This window comes from Ambystoma mexicanum, chromosome 11 (genome assembly GCF_040938575.1).
Source record: "Ambystoma mexicanum isolate Mex_15411 chromosome 11, UKY_AmexF1_1, whole genome shotgun sequence".
Classification (NCBI taxonomy): Eukaryota; Metazoa; Chordata; class Amphibia; order Caudata; family Ambystomatidae; genus Ambystoma; species Ambystoma mexicanum.
This window is the reverse complement of record NC_090934.1, coordinates 185,205,343-185,222,842: the sequence shown is the minus strand read 5'-3', so window position 1 is coordinate 185,222,842 and position 17,500 is coordinate 185,205,343. Positions and strand designations below refer to the sequence as shown.

At 44.8% G+C, this 17,500-nt stretch overlaps 1 protein-coding gene across 25 annotated transcripts in view; it reads left to right on the top strand.

Moving 5' to 3' along the window:
• LOC138503201 (mucin-2-like) overlaps window positions 1–17,500 on the top strand; it is a 1,598,433-nt gene that overhangs the window by 1,216,971 nt on the left and 363,962 nt on the right. For all 25 annotated transcript variants that reach the window (XM_069622774.1, XM_069622776.1, XM_069622767.1 and 22 more), the window contains one exon: window positions 854–955. In XM_069622774.1, coding sequence (XP_069478875.1) covers window positions 854–955 — 102 coding nt within the window. The remainder of the gene's footprint in view (window positions 1–853; window positions 956–17,500) is intronic.

The following is a 17,500-nucleotide window of genomic DNA, read 5'->3' as shown; positions in this document are numbered from 1 at the left end:
GCGTGTCTGCCTTCACCTTCTCTGGTCCCACTGAGGTCTTGGTTTCAAAGGATTGGTGCAGCTTTGGTGGTTGGTCTGACTCTTTCCATGTATATCTCTTTTTCTTCAGTAATGGAGTCAGTTTCTTCAAGGGGCATTGCCTTTCCCTCTGCAAGTGAATGGTTGAGCCTGGTGTTTGTGTTTTCTTCGGGTTAGCTTCTCATCTTTCTTCTGCATTGGGTGGGCATGGTTCTCCTGTGTAAACTGAGTACTTTGTGGCTTGATAAGGAGGGGTGGACTGTTGAGGCAGTGCCGTAAGCGTGGAAAATATGTGGTTAGAACATTCTGCCAGTGGCAGTTGGAGGCAGAGATTCAGGCCTGAAGGTGCTGCTGGTGGACGTTTCCTTCCTTTCTTCCCTTTACCTGATCTAACTACAAGTCGGCTTTCATTAAAGCACCTACTTTTGTTTATGGAGACTCTGACCTACTTCATTTACCTGCTTACTTTAAGCATTACCAGTTTTATCTGTACCTTTCTTACTGGAGCTTTTAGAAGCGGCTCAAGCAGGCTAGACGGCTTTGCTGGTGATTAAACTCTTTTTGCTAAATATCGCTCTGTACTGACGGACTGGACCATAGGGGACATGATGAGTGAGGATGGATGGGGAGCATAGGAAGCGGAAGCTGAGGACAAGTTTGCTAGTTAGGTGGTGGGAGGTGGCATTCGACAGGGGGTGCATGAAGTGTCAGACTAGCAATGAATAGTCAGAGGCAAGAACTGTGTTGGTTTTCTCTGCAGGAGTTTCAGAAATAAAATGACCTTCTCAACACAGTTTGTCACTTGTCTCTTAATCATCTCTCCCTTTTCTTCTAGCACCACCGTCTTGTTACCCCTTATGTGCTGATGACGAGATGTGCATTTATTACGGTGGCACGCCAACATGCCAGTGCAATAGCACCTTCTATCTACATGCAAGTAAGTCTAACCTTCTGATTCCCTGCCTTTTCTCACATTTTGAGTGTTTTGGACATCTTTTCATCTTCACTTTCCCTGACAGTGCACGCACGCACGCACGCACACACGCACACACACACAGACCCCTCCCCCCATGGAGTGGTGTCTGCGTTAAGTATGCTTCACGTTGTAGGATGTACATGTGGTGTAAAAAAACATTGAAAGATGTAACAGTAAGCCATTGGTAAGGAGGAAGGTGAGGCAGAAATGGGCTGAGTGTTTCAGAAGTCTTCAGGTGCGCTCGTGGCAAGCTGGCTTTGTGTCAGGAGGTAGTGTTCAGATGCAGAATGTAAAAGAGAGGTGAAGGGCACCTCAGTGAGGAAACCTGCTTGGGATTGAGTTTCATTAGGTAGTGATAAGGCAAGGGGTCTGCTTAGCAGGCAGTGAGGTGGGTTCGTTGTCTAGGCCCCTATAAACCTTCTGAGTAGGGATATATGGAAGTCGGCAATTCCAGCTGTGTTGGTCTAGGTTTGCTTTTGTATATCCAATTTGCTTAGTTGAAGAGGCATGTTTTCCAGAACGCTTCCATGCAGAGATATTTTTGTAGGAGGTTCTGGTATTCAATATGGAGAACGAGGATCGGCCTTGCCTTTTTAGTTTTGAAGTTTAGAACAAGGTTTAGAACAGTGTTATTCGACCTAACTGTCCTTGAGGGTGTGAAATGCTGAATAATCCATGTGAAGGTAGCTGGACCATTTCCATGGTAAGCAATGTGGGCGATGCAGAGGGGTGATGTGTTGGAAACCTTTCACCCAGAGAAGCAGTCTGACTGCCATGCTTTGCGCTTTTTGTAGAGATCTTTTTTAAAAGGGTTGCGTTTTAGTCTATTTGTCGTCATCCATGAATCCACATAAGGCGAGCCCTCTTTTTGGGACTGGGGAGCTAGTTGAAGTGCTGCTATTTATCAGTTTTGACATCATTTGAAGGTCATCTGCATATTTGCAGCATATGAGGCTGGCTAGGCTGATGAGTTCCAGTAGGAGTGCCATGCTGATTTATTTATTTATTCATTTGTAGTGCGCCAAAGCCCACAGGCATCACGGCGCAACAGACAGTGTACAAACTATTGTTTTAACGGGAAAAAATAGACTTAAGGAAAACGTAAACCCTCTTAAAGGCCACCTGATTATTTAAAGCCTTCAAAGGTCTTCAAAGCTATACGGAAGGCACTGCTATTTCCTTCCAATCTGATGGCTAACGGAAGGGCGTTCCATAGTTTAGCCACCCCTACAAAGAAGGATCTGCCCAACCCATTAGAGCATCTGAAACTTGTGCAGATAATCTGTCCCAAGGTTTCTGAGCGCAAGCCTCTGGCTGGTGTTTACTGAGAAATGAGTACATGCAGATAGGATGAGGCTGTCCCATAGAGGCATCGATAGACGATGGTATTAGATTTGAAGCCAATACGTTGCTTCACCGCCAGCCAGTGTAAATCTCTTCTGTCGGACAAGATATGTTCACCACTTGGTTTCTTCTTGATGATTCCTACCGCCCTGTTTTGTATTGTCTGGCATCTTGCCAGGCAGGAGCTATAAGCCCCAATCAGCAGTGCGTTGCTATAGTCCAGCCTCAAAAGAATAGTTGCTTGGGCAACAGTAGCGCAGTTCTTTTCATGAACAAAGGGCCTAATGCTCTTATTTATTTGGTTCACGTAGGATTCTGCGCTAAGTGAGCACTCCAGTGTGATGCCAAGTGTTTTTACCTTATCCTGAGCTAAAATAGCACAGTTCTTGATGTGAACGCTTTTATAATCTGGGCTTAGTTTAGCGCGGGCCTGCCAAAAACTAAAGATGAGCAGTTCAGTTTTGCCACTATTTAGGCACATCCAGTTCCTGGTCATCCAGGACTCCGCAGCATCATAGGACGCACAGAGATTGCTGGGGTCCTGCTCATAGTCGCCACCCAACTCTAATACCAGCTGAGTATCATCAGCGTAATTCGTGAAGAAAACAATGGTGTCCTCAAGGAGAGAACAGAGTGGCCTGAGATATAAGTTAAAGAGCAACGGGCACAACCTGACCCTTTGCGGCACTCCACATTTAATGGGCGCTAAAGGTGAAAAAGCATTCCCCCAGTGAATTTTAGACCTTCGGTTACTTAGAAATTATTGAATCCATTTTACCGCCCCTCTTGAGCAATTACCTACGTGTTCCAATGACCATAATAGCTGGTCTTGGTCAAGCAGATCGAAGGCAGCAGATAGGTCGAGTAAGAACAACATACCCGCCGTACCCTTATCTATGGTACGCACTATATGGGTCTGAAGGTCGAAAAAATGCCGTCTCTGTACGGTGTGCAGGCCTAAAACCAGTTTGTTGTTTGTGTAGAATGTTGTTGGCTTCCACAAAGCTCCGAATCTGTACCGTGGCACACTTAACCAAGATTTTCAGTAAGAAATTGCAATTGTTAATTAGCCTAAAATGACTTGGATCTTTAGGATGTAGACCAGGTTTCTTAATTAACGGGGATACCGTGACTTCCTTGATGGATTCTGAGACATGATTGTCTCTAAAAGAGGAGTTTACCATACGAGTAAGGAATGATATAAGTAACTCCTGATTTTACAATATTACCTTTGGTGGCAGGATGTTTTCTGCACAGGAAATGGGTTGCATGGTAGACAAAAAATCTTCATGTCTGTCATCGTAATAGGTGCAAAAGAGAAGCCAGTGGTGTCATGTGGCTCAGGTTTCACTGTCGTTGAATCCGATGTCGAAAGGGATTGGGCTTGTATGTCTCCGATTGTATTCCCAGCCTTAGAGATTTTTGCCTCAAAGGCCTCTTGCACCTTTATGCAGTCTGCAGGTGTAGGTTAGGCCAGAATAGACGAAGCCTTGGGATTTTCTAAAGATCTAGGGATCTCAAAGAGCTTGCCGGTGAAATCTGATGCCTTACCGATTTGATCATTGTCAGTGTTTTTTTTTGTTTGTTTCTGCTATGTTCAATTTGTACAGTTTTTCTTTGGCCTTCCATTTGCTCTTATTCTTGGGTGAAGTGTCCTTTAACCACTGGTTTTCCAGTTTCCCTTTTTCTGTTGTTTGAGCTTTAAGTGAGGGAGAATATCATTTGTTTGGTCCTCCCTTTTTCCCCTACCCTCTTGTCTTGTTGCGCATTATAAATACACAATAAGTAAAAAATAAAAATAGGAGCAGATGGGCAGATTTTAACTTGAACAGTCTGAAGAGGGGCAGGTTTTTCAGTAACATGCAAAGCAGCCGAAAGAAAGGATTCTGAGTTTGTCATAGAGTCCTTTTTTCTTTTTTATGTCTACTGTAACTGAGTCAGTAACAGTAGAATTCTGAAGGATCTTCTGTCAAGGGACCATACAGAGAAAATGTGACTTGTATCCCACCCTACTTGCTCTCCTATACTGGCAAATGCATCATGATTAGCCAGGTACACCCATCAAGAATTAAGAAAAATGCATCAGAAAGACAGACACTCCAAGCTCACATGCTGCATGGCTCCACATGCAAGCAGGGAGCCTCGCAAATATCCATGCATACCTAGCAATATTGATCAATATTGCCAAGCAAGCAACAAATATGTCAAACTGCACTGCAGGGTTGCCAGCGGCTGAATGAGCGAGTCAGCGAGGAGCTACTGTGGAGGCCTGCAAGAGAGGTCGTTGGACTGCCTAATCCTTTAATGATGCCCAAGGATTTTGAAATCCAGACTGTGACGAAAAGCTGTGGGTGAATGGAAAACAGGCTGCACCCACCCACCCAGGAGTCATTACACAATAAAAAAAAAATCACCAATCCCATGCAATGAAATAAAAGCAACCTGTGGGAGGAGCCTATAAAAGGCATAGATTAGATTAATGGCTTAGTGGGCAGGAGCCAACCAGAGATGATGAGGATAACATGACGGTAGCAACACAACGAACGAGACACAAAGTGGGTAGCCCCATGGGCCCCTATGCAGCCTGGCCTACTTTAGAGAGCTACTGATCCTGAGAACTGAACCAGTAGCCGAGAGAGCTGATGGGCCAGATATCCTGAGGTTGCTACCAAGTCAGATGGACTCCATATCCCTATAGAAGTGTGTTTGGCACTCTGTCCCAAAAGAGGTGAGCTAGGCATCATCTCCCCATGGAAGTTAACTGGGCATTAAAATCCTTCAAAGTGAGGTGAGCATGAAATCCCTGAAGAAGTGGGCTTGGAACTATATCCCTAAAAAAGTGAATTAGGCGCTATATCTATGACAGTGTACTTAGATTGCAGATCTGGAAGGAGTCCAAGTGTCCTATTACATCGGCTACTTGAATGCAAGCAGTTTATCCACCTCTGCCTGTTTTCAGTTTATTCCAAAAAAGAAACTCATAGGTCACCATTGACACTGTCACCATCACAGTAATCCCTCACGTCAAAACTCTGGGGGTTTACCTGGATTCCAACCTCAGCATGACTTGCAATATCAGTGCTATTGTGTCTTCAGCAGCCCACACTACCAAGTTACTTAACGTAGCCAAGCCTTTCCTTACCACTCAAGGACGTTTAACCATTGCCGGGGCAGTAATTGGATCCCATCTAGACTACCGCAACACCCTCCTCGCCAGCAACTCCAAGCGCAACATCAATAAGCTCCAGATTATCCAGACTAATGCGATCCGAACAGCAATGAACTTGACTAAACGGGACCATGTAACAGACCACAAAAAAGCTGTACACTGGCTACCAATAAGAGAGAGAATCGTCTTCAATGTCCTCTGCATCAGCCACCGCTGCTTCTCAAATTCGGTACAGCCTTACCTCTCACATAGAATCACCAAAACGTATATCCTCAAGACCAACCAGAGCTGCCTACGGCAAACATTTGATCATCCCACGCTCGAAAGCCGGAGGCGCTAGCTTCCCAGTCATTGCTGCAAACGCTGGACCGCCCTACCAGCCCACTTAAGGGCTGAGGCTGCCTACTAGACATTCAGAAAACATCTTAAAACTAGACTGTTCAACTGACTTTGTTCTTCTAACTTTTGCCCCTTATATCTCCTAGCCTCTGTAACCAGCACCTGGATGCCTGCGGGCATGGAGCGCTCTATAATTGCAAAAACAAAAAATAAATCAGTGTTATTCCAATCTTCATACCGACAACAAAATAAACTTCCTGAAGGGTATACTTCCGAGTCACTTGTTCTCAGAGACTCAGAAGTATCCCGTTACCGACAAGCTAAACATCACCTTGTGAGCACCAGCCATTTTGTCTCTGGCATGCTCCAGACTCCTGAACATGGGAACATCTGTTGTTTCTTACAAGCCTTGTAGAGCATATTAGCGACCCTGGAGCCTGTATCCCTAATGCACATGCTATCGAATAATGTCTCTCAATTCATATAACCTAGAGATAGAACCTGCACCAAGGAGTGGTGGAGGTGGGAAAGCTTAGCACTGTCTCCTCGTTACCAAGAGGTACCTTATAGCTTTAATGGCTATCATTTTAACCTGGAAATTACTATTTGGTGTCCTATGACTGACAATGAAGCCTGCACTCTGAAGTTCAACTGACATGAGCATAATGCCACTATCACATGCTAAGCTTAATTACATCCTCCTAGGGTAAAACTTACTAGAGTAGTTGTTAAATTGGCCAGCAGGCAATGCTCCCTTTGCTGCAATACAATACCGTGCATCTCGTCGAGCCACCTCCCACACATTTATTTCTATTTTCCACATCATCGATATGCCTAAATGAAAAGTAACTGTACCTCCCCTCTCTCTCTAGATGTGGCCCTATCAGAAAACTGCACTGCCTGTGTGCAAGGTTCAGCCATACTAGACATGTCACAGTATCTACTGTCCTACAGTGTAGGCACTAAATGTCATCCACACGATGGTGCTCAGTGCATCGTGACATACTCTGCTGTCTTTAACATTATAAGCATATTCTCTTTCTCATTAGATACTGTTCCAGCTCTACCTGTTATTACCAAAGACCGGGGCTGCAGCTTGAGTCCATAATCCTCTCCCCCTTCCAGGGGATATGTCCAGGGCTATGCTTCCCCCTTACATATATGTTGTATATATACTTCTGATGCTTGTTAATCTGCTTAGAATCACATGCTGTGCATTTAGTCCGACATCTAATGGTAATCGCAGAGTATTGCATCTTTCTTTCGAGGATCGGAAGGGGACGTCGACATGGGCGTGACTGTAACACTATCCCTAATGTGACGTGTAGTGTACCTAAAATCCCTCACGCGTTGAGTTCCCTTAGATTGTTTTTTTCCGCCCAACTAGTTGGTCGCCATATGCAGAGCTCACAAGAGTTGATATTACAAAATAGTTATTTCATTGTCCCATGACCAATGGTCGTCTACTTTCAACTGCTTCTCTTCATTGACTGCTACGTGGACCCCTACGCCGAAGACATCCACTGCTGTTCAGCGACTGGTGCATCGATCAACGTTTGTCGACTGCGTGGCCTCAGCCCTCCAACCAGGCCCTTACAGTAGGGAGAGTGAGGCCCTGGGTTGATTCTTTCTGAGAATGCATTTCCTTTTCCCTTCTCTTGCCCTTTCTGGTCTGGCTTCCGCCTTTTACCTCTGCTATGGAGAGGACTCCATGTAAATTTTGTCCATCGTGCAAAGGAAAATACTCATGGAAAGACACTCATCGCAAATGCAATATAGGTGCTTACCTCGTGACCACGACGAGCGTCACTGTAAGTCCTGCAAACTCATTCATCCTAAGACGTTAAAATATAGGCAGACAAAGCGGTAGGTGGCCTACGCAATGCAGGCCGGAGGTTGTTCACCCGTGGGCGCCGCTGCCTCGGATGACGAAGACTCTACTGGTAGCCATGGCTCCGACTTGGAGGCCATAGACCTTTTGTCAGAACCCTCTGGTTACCAGGTGCCTGCCCACGGCCCCGACAGACAGACCACCGGTACTGTTATGGGGAGTTTACACCCCGGCGACAGGTGCACACACGCACCACACAAGGAAAATCACACAACCCCCCAAAGCTTCCCCGATGGATAAGTCAAAGAAGCACCAAACGCCAAAGACGTTGAAGGTGCCTGTCGAACCTCGCGGCCTGGCGCCCTCCCCGCAACCGTCTTCTCAGCATGCGACTGGGCATTCTGCTCATAAGGGCGTTCCCACAAAAAAGCACATGAGTGTTGACACGCCGTCCAAGAGCACACCAGCTCCTAAGGCTTCGATGGAGTTGATAACCGTGACAACGCCTACAGGCACGTCGAAATCCATCATACAGCTGCCAAAATTACGCGAGAGATATTCACAGCGGAAAGACCCAGAAGCAGTCCCTCTCATCAAGAGGAGTACTCTGAAGGCCCCCAGTCCCTCTCTAGGGCTTTATCTGGTAAATCTCCTCCTTCTGAAGAGCCTTTCCCTCCTCCAAACCCCTCTGGTTCATCCCTGTGGACTAGGCAGAGGTTTCAATTCGTGGACTTCTCAGAAAGGTACATTATTCCCAAGAGACCAAGGGAGGAGGACTCCTGCCCCATTCTACCAAAGCTGCAGAAGCTTCTAACTCAGACACAAACTCATCAGGAGGACGTATTTGAGTATTCTGAGCCAGAAAAAACATATGAGGATCATTTTAGTCATGAGGACAATCCTTTTGGTCAGGACACAACTGACCAGTGCCCAAACTGGGTACAAGATCAACCAGCAGATGAAGGGCCTTGGCTCTCACCCACTCCTACCCAGAACCAGACACTATTTGTCTGGACCCGCCTTCCTGACCTCAACAGAGGCAGCCATCTCCAATAGATGACCAAATGGTATTTAATGCCATCCTAAAGAGGGCCACAGACCACATTCAGATCGCCACACAGGAGGCCGTTTAGGACTCTGATTTTGTTGAGGACAATCTTAACGAAAAACCTCCCACAAGTCAAGCTATTCCTCTGTGGAACTCCATAAAGAAATGCCTCGCTCCTTCCTTATTGTCTCCTTCCCTTACAAGGGCTGTCAACCCTCGGGTCGAGAAACTGTTTCGCCCCTCTCCATATGACCCTATGTACATTTGAGGTCATGCCACCCCAGACTCTCTGGTTGTTACAACCACCAGGAAAAGGGCAGGGATGCCACTTTCTACGGCAGAGGCTCCCCCGGATAAGGACTGCAAAAATGCCCATGGCAAACGCATTACCACATCTGCAGCCTATTTGACCAGAATTGCGAATAATACGACCCTTCTCGCTAGTTACAGCGAAGTGCAATGGGGCCTGGTCAAGAAGGCCTCCAAGAGGTCCCTGAACCCAAACGATCATGCCTGCTGGCGGTCGTCTCTGAGGGTAGACAGGTGACCCATAATATTCTCAAATACACTCTAGACTCTGCTGAAACTGCGGGATGCACCAACGGTTATTGTATCGAGTTCCACCAGCCACCTCAATACCATCCACCAAGGAGCAGGCGCCTATCACCAGTACACCTGCAAATCCTGCTGGAGAGGTGGAATTTCTTCAGGAAAAGGGTGCCATGTAAATCATTCCCATTCACCAGGTAAACAAGGGTATTTATTCAGTGTACTTCCTTGTACCCAAAAAGGATCTCACCATACGCCCTGTGTTAGACTTTCACCCAGAACACAAGTATGTCAAACCACAAAAGTTCAGAATGACATTGCAAGAAGTAATCCCACTGTTGGTACAGGGGGATTACATGGCAACATTGGATATGAAAGATGCGTCCTTTCATATTTCAATGCTGCCAGTGCATAGAAATTACCTAAGGTTCATGATAGAGGACAAGCACTATCAGTTCACATCATTAAGGAGAGTTAGTGAACTGCAAGCCCTTTCAGTTCAAAAACCTATTTGTCACAATTCACAAAGATAAGGTGGTCCTGCACACTCACCCACGATTTGCGGCTACATTTATTTCAAAGTTCCATGTGAACCAGTCCATAGAACTACCCACCTTTATCCAGAACCCCACTAACGTGGCAGAAAGAAGCCTCCACACACTAGATGTGAGGAGAGCGGTGATCTATTATCTGGAAAAGACATCACTAAGAAAGACAAACCAGTTTTTCGTTTCAGTGGCAGCTGGTAGAGAAGGGGACCCTGTCTCTAAATCAGCTATTCCAAAGTAGATCGTAAACTCCATCACACAGTTCTACACTCTTGCCAAGAGAGATTTCCCCTTCACGCCTAGCGCACACTCTACTCGGGGCACAGGGGCCACCATAGCATTAATTGCAAATGTTCCTCTAGAGTCCATTCGTAAAGCAGCAACCTGGAGTTCTGTACACACCTTTACACAACGCTACTGCATAGTTACACACTCTAGGTTTGATTCTCTGGTGGGACAAGCGGTGCTAAGACATCTATTGGCTACTGTTCCTTCTCACATCCCGCCACCATCTGTGGGTACTGCTCGCTAGTCTATGCACAGCATGTGATTCTAAGCAGATTAACAAGAATCAGAAGACATGCATTACTCACTGTAATAGCATTTCTGATGATTGTATCTGCTTAGATTCACATGCGCCCACCCTTCCTCCCCTCATGGAGTAGAAAGAACATAGGCACCTTACACCTTCTCTCTTATGTACTCACTCACGCTGACTACAAGGCTCCCTCATGGCAGAAAAAATACAATCTGAGGGACCTTGACGCGTGAGGGATTTTGGGTACACTGCACGTCACGTTAGGGATAGTGTTACAGTCACGCCCCTGTCGACGTCCCCTTTCGATCCTCGAAAGAAAGATGCAATACTCTGCGATTACCACTAGATGTTGGACTATATGCACAGCATGTGAATCTAAGCAGGTACAATCATCAGAAATGCTATTACGGTGAGTAATGCATGTCATATGTATGTTTTCAGTGCATCCAACTATTGACTGGTGAGCAGTAGAACCCTCAAACATGTAATGAAGTAATGCTATAACTCCCACAAGAACATTATCTCAAAGAATGCCATGATATGTATGGTGTACTATGCTAGTGAACGAAGACATTTTAGAAACCTCCAAAACCATTACCGATTTGCAGCAACCTATTAACACACTACTAGTGAAACTGCACCAGGAATGGTAAGGGGACAGTTTTGCTGAGGAGATGGTGCTCGCTCTATATTTACTGTGGTTTAAGCTATTGATTATGAACTGACCCTTCCTATCTCAAATTCATTAGTCTGCCCAAAGCCTGTCACACACTCTGCTGCAATGAAAAAGTAGTAAACTCTTCTGGGTGAGAACTTAACACACCCCTCCTCTGCTACTTTATACCTGGCACCTGGTGGGATGCCAAGGATTTCTGTCATTGTTAGAGAATGGATACGTGGGTTACCTGTGAAGCGACCTTGCCTTGTGACCTCCTTACTCCCAAGGGAAAGACTCCTAATTTTCTCGGGCAAAGATCTCTTGAAAAATATTTGGGATGAGGCACTCAGTAAAATGGATTTAGTGCTGGGCATCAACATCCCCAAGGACCCCAGACTTACTTTGCTGTATGACCGCTCCTATCAGCATCAAACCTTGGGACTCTGGAAGATATGGAAGAAGCCAAGAGTGGATACCTGGAGCCCGGCATTAGTAATGCAATCTAGGTTTAAGAAGATAATGGTCTATAAGGAGCTATGAGGGGAGAAATACAAGACATTCTGGTCAACCTTCAATGAATTATGTGACATAGCATTGAGGGTGTTTTTCTTTTTGTCTTACCATTCACCTCATCCCAGTTGTAGGTACCTAATTCTCCTTGTTTACTACCAATAGAGAGTTTGCTCAACACCGAGGAATCTGTTAATTACTCGAATTTAACGGGGCAACACTTTGACACAAGGTATTTTTTCACATTTGTAAAATGTAAAATTGTTACACACAAAAATAGCCAAATAATTGAGTGGTATTGGAAAAGCTAATTTATGTTTATATTGCACATGGAATAATTAAAATTAATAAAGGGGGAGGAAAATGAATAAGACTCACTGGTGGGGAAGGTCAAACCAACAGCTCTGGTATCCGCTCGCTTGCCAGGTTAGTATTCTAACTGCTAGTCCAACAAGGCTCTGGATAGGATGCATGCCGGACCGCACACATATCTACTCCCATCCCAAGATGCCCAGGAGTATTCTGTTCAATGACACAGAGACCCTTGGGGCCTTCTTGTATTCGAGACCGTGAAAGACACAGATTATAGATGGCAGGTGGAGACAAACTCTCCACATGTTTTTTATGATGTTTGCCGTTTTGGATATATTTCTAAAGAGAACATGTGTGCAGAGCATGAATTGTGGTCCACATGGGTCCCCACTCGGCTCAAGAAAACAGCTAAAGTCTTCGTACGCATCTAATTTTGATGCAGACGGAGAGATTGAAATCACTGTGGATTCATATGTTATTTTTACACAATTAAAAAGGAGGCCGAGTGCATAGGGATTCATTGTCATTTCTGCTGCTATGCACGCACGTGGCAGCCAGTACTATTGCTCGTTTACTGGTCGGGGAGGAAAAAAGGGCTTTTATAGCATCCAGCCGCCCAGATTCCTGCTGCCTTTATCAGTCCTGACAAGCAACCCATTGTAATCCTATGAAACGGCTGCGTATGTGATTACAGGCCTTTGTGTGGAATTAACCTACCACTTAAATGGGCCTACTAGTGGTGAAACGAAAGACCACGCTTGTGAGCCTGCATCGGCTACGTATCAGGGATATTCTGGGCGCCAAATAGTGGCAGTATTTGTGGGTGAATCAGACGTGTCGGTCAAGGGAAATTAACTTTATGTTTAAAGGTTGCTCTCAAGCACTGTTATGCCCACAGTTGACTCTGATGAAGAGACCAGTAGGCAATTACACTGCACAACATTGTGCTTTTCTGCAACATGTTTTTTTTAAAAGAGAGGTGTAGACTCATATAAATTAGGAACTGGTGTCTAATATGGTATCATTAAAGATGCTGTTCCTAACTACTCACAAGTTCGAAAAAAGTGGAAAGTACATTTTAACTCACCAGTCACACTCTGTGCGTCAAAAAAACTAAACGAAAAATATTTTACGAACGATTTTTTTAGAAAACCTTTAATGCCCCCCAAAATATTTATAATATAAACAAATGCAGTATTGTGTAATCAAACAAGTAATCGAAAATCAGAATCATTCAATTCATTCATATCACAGACATAGCAAATATTGCAATCAAACAAGAGATGGCATTCACTAGGGTCTATAAATATAGCCAACATTTTCACCAAGTTATATTCACGGCGGTGAAAAAATATTCCACCTTTTTTGATCTACAACTCCACTTTTTTCGGATCTACATATAGTAAGGCAAAATCGCACAATACCAATATGAGCCTACTAGTGGCAACACTAAAGGCACCTCTTTTGTGGCTGCATCGGCCACATCTCAGCCAAAAATAGTGGCAATATGTGTTAATGAAACAGCCATTTCAGGTGAGTAAAATGAACAATATGTTTAAGTGTCGCTCTCAAGTGTGTGTTCATATTTGGATCTGGTGGAGAGACCAGTAGGCGGCTACCCTGCACACTGCGGTGCTCTGCTACAATGCACTTAAATGCCCTGCTTCCACATTCCCTCATCTCTGGTAAATCTGCTACGTATAGCCGCACTGTCCCATGGGAGGTATGACAGCCTTGTTCAGAATTATCATATCAGCTAGAACATCATAAAAATATAAAGCCTTTCTGATAAGGATCAGACCCATCAAGGGGACAGCTCTGCAACAACATGCTGTGTTCTTGCTATTAAGTGCTGCTCCTGCCTCATTTAAAGTGAAACAGGCTTTCATGGAAGAGTTTACTGTATGGTAGGCTCCTCATCAAATATGGTCTTTTTCCCAGCTGGTAAAGTTAAGCCGGCCCTTCTGATTCCTCCGATAAATGTCCCCATAGCCAAAACGCCCTCACAGTTTATTCCAAAAGCAGTTGCCCCCAGCAATTGTTTAACACGTGTCCTGACAAAAGACCTCTCAAACCCTCCCTTAGTCGATGTTCCCTCTCATGGCCCAAAGGCTGGCTATTTTCCGTTCCATCTAGCAAGTACTGTTTAACCTTGTCTTTTAGTTAAGTTTTTAACTTTAGTGCCAAATCTACTTCACTTGTGAGAACCCCTGAACTATTTGCTAAACTGGTGAATTATTTCTCCCTATACCTCCGTGAGTTGCGACTTTTTTCCACACTCACAGATCCTTTTACTATTTTTATGGGTATCATTTTTAAGACTCTTCATACTGTCCTTTTAATTTGATTCCTTTTGACACCTTTTTGGCACATACCTTGTATTGTTACAGGGTTGCCCTTTGGGCTCCCCTTTTATTTTCTCTGGCTAACCTTCTGAGAACTAAAGTTTCCAAGGGATAGACAAGATTTTCATGGCAAAGGAATCCATCAACCAGGTTTTTGGATGCAGATCTTGAAGTCTCCCCTGCTGCAACTCTTCTTCTGTGCTGAGGTACTGTGTTGGCTCGGGTATTTTCTTACCTTAAGCCTGTGTGATTTCAGTAAAGCTTTAGGGTGTTTCTTTTGATTGGGAGTCCTCTCATCCAGTTCACTCAGGTCCACTGCTGGAATCCTCCTAGGGTGTCTTCTCACCCTGGACCCTTTCAATCTTTATGAAGTGTAATACTTACTTGTTTGAACAGTCTTCCTGAGGAACTCTAACTTTTGCTACATTTGTGCCTTCCTGAACTGCCTGTTGGACACTTGAGACCTAGTGACCCTCCTTCTGCCACTGAGCAGGGTTGGATTTGCCCCTCGGCCTTTTGACCGGTGGCCGGGCCGAAATCGTCCCTTGGGAGCGGGGGCCGGTTTCTGGCCATGCCTGGGCGGTTTGGAAGAAAAATTTTTTTTTTTTTTTTTTTTCCAATTCTTTTTTTTTTCCAAAAAGCCTTTCATCCTTCTTAGGTCGATAAATGAGTACCAATACAGGTTGGTTGATATTGTATGCATATTTGTTCTATAAAAAAAGAGCTTAAGCGTAAGTGCTATACAATAACATATTATCATTTGGCCTTGGACGTCAGCTTGGATTCACAGTAATTTAGTGTACTTAGGGACAATGCTATTTGATGCGACTTCCTGTTTTGTCAAGGGGTGAAAGGTTGTGTTTCATCGCTTCCCAGGATGTCACTTTGGGGTGGGATCAAATGACATCACTTCCAGTGATGTAATCAGAGGTCAAGGGTCATGAGGCAAGGGGTGGGCCACTTTTTGTGAGGCTTTTTTGGGTGACCGGGCCTATTTCTTGTCCCCGTCCGAGCCTGCTACTGAGAACACTCATGCTCCAGGAATAGGGAAAAACTTCTAAGGATTGGGCCTTTTGCCTAGAAAAGAGAACAAGTGCTTTAAAGCTTACTTACTCGTAAAAGAGTTGGTTGGTTATTCTAATGAGAGTGAACAGTTACAAAAGTTCTTACTTACTTTGTGTTCTGCCATTCTGAAAAAGTATATGTAAGGTTATTTTTACTCACCTTTACATTGGCTGTGCCTCTTCCCAAAAGTAATGCTGTTGGCTTCACTTAACTATTTCTTTCAGAATATTGGTGTATAAGTTCCCCAATGGGGACTTGCTTCCCCTGGCCTGTTTTATAGCCTGTCTATAATACGTCTGTAGGTGTAGCTGACCTTGGTCTGCCTGGTGCAAACCTAAATTAGCGTACACAGTTATTTCTTACCTTAGTCTGTGTTCCACTGATCTGAAAAGCAACTGTAATTGTATATTACTCCAAAACGTCTTACTCACCTTGTATAACTGTGTGCTATCCTGAATTTAGGTTAAGGTTTATACTGTTCCATGACTTATTGTAAAGTAATCTAAAACTAACTGATGGTTTTACTCCCTATGAATAGGTGTGCCTTAGACTAAATGTGTTTGATAAGGTCTGACATCCCTAGAAATACTGTTCGTTTTCTGAACAGGATCTATACTTTAGTCTGTGTACTTTAAAGTATTGCGTTGTGTTTTTATAATGTGTTTATGACTCTTTGACAAAGTACTTACCCCAAGACTTATCTTGGCCTAATTGTATTTATAATAAGCCTTTATTTTTTATAATACTTCTGGTTGTAAGTGTTTTGTTGAACCCTTGGTATACTACAAGTTCTTTGAACCTCCCTACAGCCCTCTCTCCCGCCTAAGAAAAGCCTGGGTGCTCTGTCTACACTACCAAATACTCAGGTGGTACATCCTTATACTAAGAGTGGAGTTTTGTACTGTCTATGGTTTTGGTTTTACTATGTATGGTTTTACTAAGCCCTTAGTTGGATTTCAGAAAAACGGTCCTAACATTGCCATAAAGCTGCTCCTGCTGTATTACCTTATCCCTCGATGATAGCCCAAATGAGCACTACTGTGTACCGCCACGAAATACCAGATGGTATCTGCTGGGACTCCTCTACATTAACAAAAACCCGCCTTCCCCCTCCCCCATCACCTACAATGTGCAAAGAATCATGTTGGTGCGTATGGCTCTCATCGGAAGCTATTAGCACATACAGTTGCTTCTAAATTTTTTAGCCTTCTGCTATGACATCTTGCCATTGCATTATGGAACTGGTGTAACTCACAGTGGGGGCATTGTCTCTGTTTTATGGACCTCTGGTGTTAAGAAGAGGAAAGGAAGTTGGCAATACAAATAGGTGGGGGTGGATGGCAGGACGTGAGCAGTTAATTTTGGCTCAGGTTAACTATGCATTCCTCATGCCTTACCTAGCCACCCTCTATACTGTTGGGCCATGGGGAAATGCAGGAGAGGAAAGGGAACGCCAACAGAGCCATACACCACATGAAATACATTACATTGGGCCTCATTAGGAACCTGGCGCTATGGGGTGAACAGCGCCGGTAGAGCTGCCAGCGCCGTTAACCCCATAGCGCCTCATTACGAGGTCCGCTTGCGGGATCCGCTCAGGACGCCTGGTTTGACCAGGAGTCCTGAGCGGGTCCCGCGAGCGGCCCAGCATGCTAACAACGGGCCCGTCATTAACGGGCCTGTTGTTAGCATGCTCCCCATTCCCATTGAGCCCTATGGGGGCTCTAATGGGAATGGGGATGTACCGGGTCCGGGTTCCCTGAATGGGGAAATACCGGGCCCTCCTAGGTCGGAATGGCCCGGTATTTCCCCATTCAGGAAACCTGGACCTGAGTTTGGAGGCAACCATGCCTTTATTAAAGGCATGGCTGCCTCCAAACTCATAATGAGACCCATTGTATTATGTACGGACACCTATCAATCATGTTATTCATTTTGCCCCAGTTTACATCAGCGTCAGCTTGACCTTCACTCTCATTGGCTATCAGATCTCACTCGTACCCCTCAGTTGAAAGCTGTGGTTGATAGTTACCTACTATCCTATATATTAATCTAGAGCTGGACAGGTTGTTGGGGCACCCTTTGCAACAGGAACTGCTCTCTCCTGATGCAACCCCCACCATCTTCCTCCCACCAGCAATGTGCACTGACCGAATTCGTGTAAAAAACCCTGCAAAAAAGATCCCGCGATGAAAGGACGTCGTACCTTTCAGACTGAGGGTTGGTCTGACTCTTCCTGTCACATTAGAC